Source organism: Caenorhabditis briggsae (genome assembly GCF_000004555.2).
Source record: "Caenorhabditis briggsae complete genome, chrI, whole genome shotgun sequence".
Classification (NCBI taxonomy): domain Eukaryota; kingdom Metazoa; phylum Nematoda; class Chromadorea; order Rhabditida; family Rhabditidae; genus Caenorhabditis; species Caenorhabditis briggsae.
The window spans coordinates 6,090,947-6,100,731 of record NC_013489.2 but is presented as its reverse complement, the minus strand read 5'-3'; the positions used below and the strand labels follow the sequence as shown (position 1 = coordinate 6,100,731).

At 39.3% G+C, this 9,785-nt stretch overlaps 4 protein-coding genes and 3 non-coding genes across 7 annotated transcripts in view; 2 read left to right on the top strand and 5 right to left on the bottom strand.

Annotated features, from left to right (window-relative positions):
• Positions 1-294: 294 nt before the first annotated feature.
• On the bottom strand, positions 295-3,224 carry CBG08237 (the record flags this gene model as incomplete). The annotated part of the gene is made up of 6 exons (XM_002639863.1): positions 295-488; positions 537-1,290; positions 1,441-1,689; positions 1,737-1,813; positions 2,446-2,824; positions 3,084-3,224. 6 exons carry the CDS (start codon positions 3,222-3,224, stop codon positions 295-297), a joined length of 1,794 nt encoding a protein of 597 aa, XP_002639909.1.
• CBG28358 lies at positions 3,137-3,220 on the bottom strand. The gene has a single exon. It is a non-coding gene (tRNA).
• Positions 3,225-3,792: 568 nt separating the features above from the next.
• CBG28388 lies at positions 3,793-3,876 on the bottom strand. Its single transcript has one exon. It is a non-coding gene (tRNA).
• Positions 3,877-4,424: 548 nt separating this feature from the next.
• Positions 4,425-4,508, top strand: CBG28654. The gene has a single exon. It is a non-coding gene (tRNA).
• Positions 4,509-4,841: 333 nt separating this feature from the next.
• CBG25321 lies at positions 4,842-5,655 on the bottom strand (the record flags this gene model as incomplete). Its single annotated transcript, XM_045236038.1, has 3 exons — positions 4,842-4,884; positions 4,950-5,062; positions 5,575-5,655. The coding sequence occupies 3 exons, from the start codon at positions 5,653-5,655 to the stop codon at positions 4,842-4,844; spliced, it is 237 nt and encodes a 78-aa protein (XP_045098766.1).
• A 403-nt stretch (positions 5,656-6,058) lies between these two features.
• Positions 6,059-6,474, bottom strand: CBG25320 (the record flags this gene model as incomplete). The annotated part of the gene is made up of 4 exons (XM_045236032.1): positions 6,059-6,184; positions 6,214-6,215; positions 6,308-6,373; positions 6,414-6,474. The coding sequence occupies 4 exons, from the start codon at positions 6,472-6,474 to the stop codon at positions 6,059-6,061; spliced, it is 255 nt and encodes an 84-aa protein (XP_045098765.1).
• Positions 6,475-6,554: 80 nt separating this feature from the next.
• CBG08236 overlaps positions 6,555-9,785 on the top strand; it is a gene marked incomplete at both ends in the record, with an annotated part of 7,870 nt that continues 4,639 nt past the window's right edge. The window contains 4 exons of the mRNA XM_045236026.1: positions 6,555-6,733; positions 7,791-7,985; positions 8,032-8,143; positions 8,703-8,844. Coding sequence (XP_045093719.1) covers positions 6,555-6,733; positions 7,791-7,985; positions 8,032-8,143; positions 8,703-8,844 — 628 coding nt within the window. The remainder of the gene's footprint in view (positions 6,734-7,790; positions 7,986-8,031; positions 8,144-8,702; positions 8,845-9,785) is intronic.

The following is a 9,785-nucleotide window of genomic DNA, read 5'->3' as shown; positions in this document are numbered from 1 at the left end:
CAGTTCGACCCCTTACCAGTTCGAACTTGTAACAGTTCGATTCTGTCCGCGTTCTGTTCTGGTAAGTGTGCGAAAAAAGGACTGTTCTGAATTGAATCAGTTCGATTCTAGGTCTGTTCGATTTTGAAAACGTTCGAATTCGTCGTTCCCCCGAAAAATAAACGAAAGGTGGGAGCAATAATACATGAGGGATTATATGAATTAGCATAAGTTGTTCAATGAAACAAGCTAGAAAATAATAAGTGGTTATTCACATGAAGCAATCGAGGGGGATGGGAGGCAAAAAATTATTATTTACAGGATAATTCTAGAAAGGTTAGAATGAATTTGATCAAAGGAGATTTTTATGATCTCGTCTTGGGTGCCTTCGATGCTCTTCAGAGGAGTTTCGAATGTGAGATGAATCGTAGCGAGCTGCTTTTGGTTCTTCTCGAGAAAGTCCGTCAATATCTCTGTTCCATGTGTTGGGACGATTGTACACGGATGACCTAAAGCAAAAGATAAGGTTATAGAAAGAAAGACTTGGTTAGGCTTACAGTCTTCACACCACGTCTGCTTCGCACGAACCACTGCTTGAAACTGTGCCTCAGAAACTTTATCCGTTGGCAATATCATTTTTCTCGATCGGACCTTCGACATAAACTCTTGGAGGTGTGCATCTGTCACAGTCTTGTCTCCGCCTGGTACCTTCACCAGATCGAAGTAGTAGGGACGAGCGAATCTTCCATTCTTAAGTCCGATCGTATTTCCTCTTCCTGGTGGCATATGGAGAACTTCTTTCGCAATATCTGGAGTAGGAGTGGAACATTGGCGTTGCTCTTCACTTCTTTGCGGTGTATTCACTGTTTTGTTAGGCTCAAAAAATGCCTGATCACTTGAAGTCATACTCCAATCACCCGAGAGTTTCGAATCATCGGGAAGACTTTCGTTTCCTTGTTTCGATTGATCCTCTGATGAGATTGCATTTGGACTACAAGATGTATTTGTGAACGACTTCAATGCATCGTTCACTGCTTCAGTGGCAATGTCGTCGATGATCCCGAGCGTATTCGACTTCAGACCAGCTTCTCGATGTTCAACTGGAGTGAACGATTTCAGAGCCTCTTCTATAGCGATGTTGGCCAGATCTTTGATCATCCCAATCGTATCGTTGCTGAGATGCAATGTCTGGAGCCCGTCGGAAAGTTTCCTCACATTCACCGTTTTCACTGCCTCCTGCTTGACTTCTTCCACTAAATCGCTGCTCAGTTTCTGGATGTATTCAATTGATGATTCATCGAGATCAAGCTTCTGGAGAATGTCTTTCATTTTTTGACGAATTGCTATCGGCATAGCATCGTTGATAGCTTCCTGGCTCAAATTTCTAGCCATCTCGCTCAACTAACTCCTGATGTTCAAGTTGTTCAATTCTACAGATAGTTTTGTCATGTCTGATTCCACTTGAGGTGTAGTCTGACAGCTTTTCAGTTGTGGTTCATTTGCAGTCGTGACAGGTTTCATCGTTTCCGACACATCTTCAGTATCATCCAGATTCAAGACAGCAAGATTTTTCGAAAACGATTTGATGATTTTAGAATCATCATCCACGGCGATTTCCGCGGTTCTATCATCATCGAGCACGACTGTGTTGTTTACAGGTGAATCAGAGAGCACTATTGTGTTGTTTACAGATTGTTGAAGAGAAGTTACCTGAAAGAAGTAAATTGTCATAGTTCAAAAAAAAACAAATTTCGTACCCGCTGTGACTTTACAGGAGTCGATTCAACTTCAGTTTTCACCTTTTCTAGGACTGTCACTGTCTGAACAGGAGTTTCTGAAACTGGAGCTGTCGAAACCGGAGCTTATTGAGCTTGAGCTTTCGGCACATCTTTTGGAACATTCACTGTATTGGAAGACTTCTTCGACACAATCGCCCATGGTTTAGTTGCTTGCTCAGACTTTTTCGGATGCGCTACCGAGGACTGTTTTGGAGCTGATTCATTTCCTTGAGCAGAATTCGGACGAGACTGGGTGGAGCTGGAGCTTGTTGTTGCCGATACAGGCGCTTTTCGTGGGAGAGGCGGTTTCGGTCCTTTAGCTGGTGCTCTGAATGAAGTGGAGCTTTCAGCGCTCGAGCTGGTGCGACGGTCGCCTTTGGAACAACCACAGAGCCATCGGATCCTTGACGAGACGTTCTGCCTGCAGCCGCAGTCATGATCCTCTGACGAGCTGCAGGAACTGGTGCATTGAACCTCGATGCATGAGGAGGTTTTCCGACAGGTGGAATAGACTTTCGCGCCGTTGTTGGAGTAGGAATTTCTTTGAGCACATCTCTCGACTTCACAATCGGTGCATTCAGGAATGGAAAGAACTTCGCTGCTTTGTCCAGAGATTCTTGAATGCGAAGATGTGAACATGATCCTGGAAACGAATACTAGATATGAAAAATTAATTCACAGCACTCACCATATATAAGAGCTCGGACTACAGCTTTGTCGGCCAAGACTGGTCTCCACATTAACACAGCAATTGTCCCGCATTCCGAAGCGACCCTTTCCACGTCTTCTTCGTTTCCAGAAGATAAAGCTTTCGCGATAGCTTCGCCTTCTCGCTTTGTTCCAGCCAAAACGTACAATGAAAGCGTCCCTTTTTTGACACATTGATATATAATATGTGCTGGATACTTTGGATCGAAAACTGGCATCTTCGACAGAGACTTTGAGGTGACATCCTGGATAATCTTGAACACTTCTCCACTGCCTGCGATTGAACAGCGATTGTTGTGTGTTCCTTGTAGAACAGCGATTGTTGTGTGTTCCAGCGATTGGAGAGTTTTCCAATCTGGCTGAAAATATGGCGAAAACTGGAGAAAACTATAGGAAACATTTTGCCAAAGTTTGGGGTCAAAATATCAACTTTAAAAATTTGGCTGGAATTTCGAGGAGTTTTTTTTCCTTTTTTGCCGACTCCCTGAATAACCCTATTACAGAAAAACTTGAGTCGGGTATCGTTACGACTTTACAAAAGTATTGTAGCTATCTTTTTATAACGACATTGCGAGTCTCATCAATGCAATTAATCTGATAAATTAAAGGAAATCCCACATTGACATCGTTCCGATGCCGTAATAAGATCAAGTACAAAAGCAAAAAGGTATTGCCCCGGACGGGATTCGAACCCGTGATCGGTTGCCCGAATGAGAACATAAGTCTCACGCCTTCGACCACTCGGCCACCGGAGCACATATTTTGAAAAATGTGCAACTGGGTGAAAAGGGACCTTTTTGGGGTAATAAACGTGGTTTCCGGGGTAATCGAGTACGAGGAACACGATGAAAACAATATCTGAGTGAGGACGATCATAACTTGTGAAAACAGCAGAAAACGCGCAAGTTTTTTTTGTAGTCTAGTTATACTCTGAACACACGATTACATTGCCACTGAATCAAACGCCAGACAGAATGAAAATGATTTTCTTTTTTTCTGACGAATAGGAATGCACTAGAACAGGTCTTAATAGTTCTTCTCATCATAAAACTAAGTCGTAATTACATGAACGCATGTATCAGATAAGATCGATGAGGCGTAACGGCTCAGCAAAGAATGGACTTTTGTGAGGAGTAATCTAAATGTTCCGGTACAAAGGAAACAGTGATAATGTGAAAAGTTTGACAGTATAAAACTTGAAATTTGTAGAGAATTTTGGTTTTTTTTCGGATCAGATCACTAATAAACTTTTACGTGCTAAAATTTCATAAATACAGTCTGGTCAGACAGCTAAAAAGACATCAAGAAAAAGAAAGCAAAAAGGTATTGCCCCGGACGGGATTCGAACCCGCGATCGGTTGCCCGAATGAGAACATAAGTCTCACGCCTTCGACCACTCGGCCACCGGGGCACATATTCTGAAAAATGAGCAACTGTGTTAAAAGGGACCTTTTTGGGATAAAAACGGAGTTTCCGGGGTAATCGAGTACGAGAAACACGATGGAAACAATATCGGAAATATTAGAAGAGCCTGAAGTCATGAAAATCGTTAGATCTTTCAAATTCACAGTCGTAGTTTTGTTTCGAACGAACGTTGACACGGGTTCAAACGCTAGAGCGACAAAAAGAACAATACATCTTCTCTGACCAACAAAAATACATTACTAGTAAATGGCAAAGACCATAAAATTAGATTTTGTTTTTACATGCTTTTGTTTTCTTCTTTCTTTAATTAAGTAAATATATCACTCCTGAAAACAGTGCAACAGGCAACAATATTTAAATGTTTCGAAAAAAATGTTTTCATGATAATTTCACAAATTAATAAACTTTCACACCTTCAAGTCTTTCACTACTATATTGTTTCCATCGTGTTCCTCGTACTCGATTACCCCGGAAACACCCTGTTCACCCCAAAAAGGTCCCTTTTAACCCAGTTGCTCATTTTTCAGAATATGTGCCCCGGTGGCCGAGTGGTCGAAGGCGTGAGACTTATGTTCTCATTCGGGCAACCGATCGCGGGTTCGAATCCCGTCCGGGGCAATACCTTTTTGATTTCTTTTTCTCGATTATTAAAATAATCGAGAACGTTATTAAGTTATTTTTCAGCTGTTTGGCTAGTTTTTTTTTGAAAATTTACAACTGTTTGAAGGGAAGGGACATTTTCGGAGTAGAAACAGGTAGTTTGGGAGTAATCGAGTATTTGTGGAAAACACGATTAGAAAGTTAACAGAACAATTTGGAGAATTGAAATAGGTGTATATTTTCTATATTTAAGATTTTTTTTCTGTATTTCTGTATTTCTATATTTTCTGTATTAAAGAGAAATATCATATTTAAGATCTCCACAGTTTATTCAGAATTGTAGTTTATATTTCAGAATGAGTGGAGCTGTGAGCTCCACCTGTATTTTCGCTTCCTTTACCGTTCTATTTCCCTTTTTCTCACTTGATCCTTTCTTTTCTTTTTTTTCGTCCGCTCAGCGAAACTTTCACACATTTATTAATCCGCATTTTTCGCGCCTCTTCTTCGAATTTTCCTTCCGTTGACTTCCGGACAAGAGACTGCCATCTCTCTGCCTTCTTCCGAAAAGTTTGCTCTTTTATTTCGAAAGACAAGACGCGTAAGTGATAGGGTTGATTTATGCTTCTCTCCCCTGTACCTCCCGTGGTGGGCAAAAGCTTGAATACTATCCAATTTCACATGTGCACTTGTCACTTTCAAGGAGCAGGTGCAGAGAGGAAAAAAAGAAGCGAGCATGGATACAAATACAGTACAGAGGACATCGTATATCCAATTACTTCTTGAACTGACTGGACTCCCTTATGTTTCTTTACTTGTTGTATTACAATGAAAAGGAGCGATTCGGCGTATCAAGTACTATTTGTTTACCGAGATTCTTTTTTATGCGATTGCTTTTTCAACAGTTAAAAGATCTTACACTTTCCAGTGCACAGGAAAGGGGAATTCGAACAAAAATGTGCGTTTTACTAGATGAAGCGGAATGTGGAAAAAAGGGAATTACTACAGTATCGCTTCAACTTGTAATGAAGTGTAGCATACCAAGTTGGCTGGTTTTTTAGAACTTTAATTGGACTCTTTTCAGAACTTCAATTGGTACTACAAAATCTGAAACCAAAAACCTGAAAAGCACAATTTTCTGAAATACATATTGGAGAATGAAGAACATTTTAATTACTGTAGAATTTGGCAACTGTCAATTGATATCTTCCAAGAAATGATCCCATGTGCTGAACTGATGCAGTCTTTCTAAATTCGCAAAAGGTCTTTTCACTTAAGCAAAAGTACGATCAGAAAAACTAAACTACCGTAAAACCTGTAATAGAAGGATCCCCTAACTTTTTAACTTTGATCCCATATATCTCATTTCCTGTCAAAGATACGAAAAAGTTGTCAACTTACAAAACGCTTCTGATATTATGATAAACACTTTATCAGTTGACTTATTTTTGATTCTTTATATAGAAGCCAAGAAAATTCAGTTCAAACTTGACAATGTGGTGACCTTTCTAAATATTAGCGATTTCACAGTATGTGGTAACCGTGGTTCTCATTCAATGCTACCCTAATGTTCACTCGTATCTCTCTTTATCTTTTTCTTTTCCTTTCCTTTCATGCTCCTCGTATTTCTCCCCCAAATGGATGCCCCCGATGCCTTCCTGTAAATCCGTTTTTTTCTCCTCTTGCACCACCACCCCCTGATCGGCAAGCCATCATAAACAACAACGGCTTTCTTCTCGGATCGTCCATCCAAATCAGTCTCCTCTATTTCTCATCGCTCTCCTTTTCAGTTTCTTTTCTGACTGTGAATCCATCCAGACACATATTTACCTCCTCTTCTCTCCGCGAGCGCGCGCCCTTCTCGAGTCGTCCGCGAGCTCCCCCTCCTACCGATTCATTCTTGCTCTCTCTCCGATCGAGCAACACTCCTCAGCCACCGTATGTAGATACATTCTTTTCTCCCAACCCTCCCCCGGTCATATCTCATACACACATACGTACATACAATAATACAACAACACTTCTTCTTCATCTTCTTTTTGTTCGTTTTCAAATCGTTTTCTATTCATGGTCCTCTTTCCATTACTCTTTTTACTCTTCTTCCGAAGAGTCAATGCACTCACATTCCCTCCATCTTCCTCATCAATTGCTCCAGTGTTCTGCCTCCAACCGTTTGTACCTGAAAATGCTCATGTCATATTCAACGAGCCGGGTCCTTATGCAAAGGATACTGTAGCCAAATACAGGTAAAACTTCAAAGACTCAAAATTCAAAACCGTATCGGTTTCTTCTCCTTTTCCTCCGTTTTTTCCTGTTTACCGACCTGATTTGCGCACCTTTTCTACCGGAGAGAACACGTTGTGCCACCGGCTAAATTTCGATGGTTTTTTATGCTTGACGTGTGAAATGTGATTCCTGGCTATGAGATGATGACTGGTTTTGAGTGAGCGATCTCTCGTTCCAGAAGAGCAGGATCTCAAAAGTTCAAAATCTCAAAATATTCAGAAATCAGGAAAGTTCAACATACCGTAAATCGTGTAATAGAAACACCTCACACTGTCAAATTTGATCTCATTTTTCTAGGCTACTATGCAAGATATCAAAAAGTAATCTGGCAAAATATTCCTGATATTATGATAAACAATTTATCAGTTGACAAATTTTGATACCTTTGTCAGGAGCCGAGAAATATTCGCTCAAGCTTAAAAGTTAGAGGGCCCTTCTATTACAGGTTTTACGATAAGTCTATTTTGGATTATTGAAATAGTGACATTGTTTTAGTAAATTTTGCAATGCTCTCAAAATTGTAGTGATTCAATAGCCCTCTTTTATTAAACTCCTCGAAGGAGAAGTTGAATCTCAATATTTTTTTTTCATATTCTATACTATTTTCAGAATTTTGACATTCATCAGTTAACATTATTAGTTGATTATGATTTATTTTTCAATGCTTTACAATATTTCAGAACAGTAGAACTTTCAAGAAAAAGCAATGATCCCCAAAATTCAAATACCGTAAAAACTCTAATAGAGCACCACCCAACCCCGTCACCTTTAAGCACATATATCTCCCTCCCTGTAAAAGATATCAAAAAGTTTTCAACTGCCAAAATATCTGTCATATCATCAAAAATATTATATTTTTTGACAACTTCTGAATATCTTTCACAAGGAATGAGATAAATGAGGTCAAATTGAACGGCTTGTTTAGGCTACCATTAGAGGAAATATGGTATTCTCAAACCCAAAGCGAAATTCAAAAAATCTTCCTAATCTTCTCTCCAGTACATTCCCTTTTTCCAGTTGTGCTCTTGGTTTCGATCTAATTGGATCAGAAGAACGAACATGTCTGTCCGATGGCTCGTGGTCCGACGAACCGCCCATCTGTGCGATCGACGTGGGATTCAACAAGCCAGTGACTCAATCATCCGGTAATGTGGCAATGGCACTTGGAGGCACAATGTGCACAATGACTAATGATGAGTCAAAGTCTTTTTGGTTAGTTGAAAAAAAGAGCGAATAAAAAAAGACTTTTGGTTTTCAGGGAAGTGGATTTACTTGGAGACTATTCAATGAGATCATTGTCGATGAGATTGGGACCAAAATCATCTCCAATCACGTCAGTGGAAGCAATTGAGACGGCTGGAGCAGTTCATGTTAGTTTTTTTTCTTGGAAAGCTAGAGACATATACTTTTCTTTTACTCCTGTATCGTGAAAACTGTGATAGAAAAACCAACACATTGTCAAGTTTGAGCTGATTTCCCTTGGCTCCCATGCAAGATATGAAAAAATGTTGAACTGACAGAACACTTTTGATATTATGATGAACAATTTATCAGTAGACAACTTTTTTTATATCTTTGACAGAAACCGAGAAAAATTGGCTCAAAGTTAAAAGTTAGGTGGCCCTTCTATTACAGGTTTTACGGTATGTAGATTAATTTTCATCTAACGATTTGCTTACTGTAGGCTATTTGTAAATACTGTAGAATTTAGGAAAGTTATAAATCGCAGAAAAACCATTCATGTTTCCCAATTATAACAATGTCTATGAGCAAAATGAGAGATAAGAAATCACCATCTAACTACAGTAATACAAGTATCGCTTTGCACAATTTCGTTGGACAATTTCGTCAGAGATTCGTTCCTTTCAATAATCCCAAAACTTCACTGCTGGCTTTACAGTTTATCTCCTACAAAAAGTTTATTTCCAGCAATGTATTGTGGATTCTTCTCTGTTCACAATCAATCAAACAACTTCAATCAGTTGCTCATATGATAACATCTCCCGTCTTCGAATCACTGCTACGCGTCGTCTTCACTTGTGCCAAGTAAATGTATATGCTGTGAATGCCGGTAAGCAAGTTCCTCCTCACCCGTTTTCAAGTTTCCATATTCTCAAGATGGCCGTCAAAAGTGCTCAAAACACGTGTTTTTATATTGTCTAAGTCTCTCACTCTTCCCCACACTCTCTCGAATGCCATAATTGGCTCTGGTCAACAAAAAAGCATTGTCGAATGAGAGCTCACAGTCATTTTTCGCTTGTTTATTCGGACAGCAGAAGGAAAAAAGAAAGAGAGAGTGCGGGTTTGACACTGAACATGTCGGATTATCGCGCTCTCTTTTCTCAATGATTTATTGAAGAACATCTGAGAAATTGGGAGAGAAACTCAAAGACTTTGGGAGAGAAACTCAAAGAATCGCAAAAGAAAATAAACCAATCACGAAGTATTGTTCATTTACCATTACGAAGCAAGTAGGAAATTTGGGTAAAATTGGGATTGTGTTGCATCTGCACGAATTTTCAAATATCCAAAAATTAATTTACAAACTGAAAAATATATTTTTGGCTGATTTTTCCCTCTGGTTTAAAAGAAAATAGGGATTTCTAAAACTCGGCTCTCTAACAAAGTGCACTCAAACCGTCAACTTCGAAATCATATATCTCGGTTTCTCTGAGAAATATCAAAAATGTGTCAACTGATAAAATGATGATGATCTTAAAATTGATAAACAATTTATTAGTTGTCAACTTTTTTATATCTTTTACAGGAACCGAGATATATAAGCTCAAAGTTAAAGTTCGGTGCCATTGCATCTGCAAATAGTTTCGAAGATCGCAAAGTTAATCTACGAAATGAACATGATATTTTTGTTGATTTTTTTTGGTTCTGTAGGAAAATGGGGATTTGGGAAAATTGGATCTAACCTGTAGTCCAGGTCCCACAACGAAAACTACAGTAACCTAAAATATGTTCACTTTCTTAGTGTTTTCTTAACAATAGAAAAATCAACAA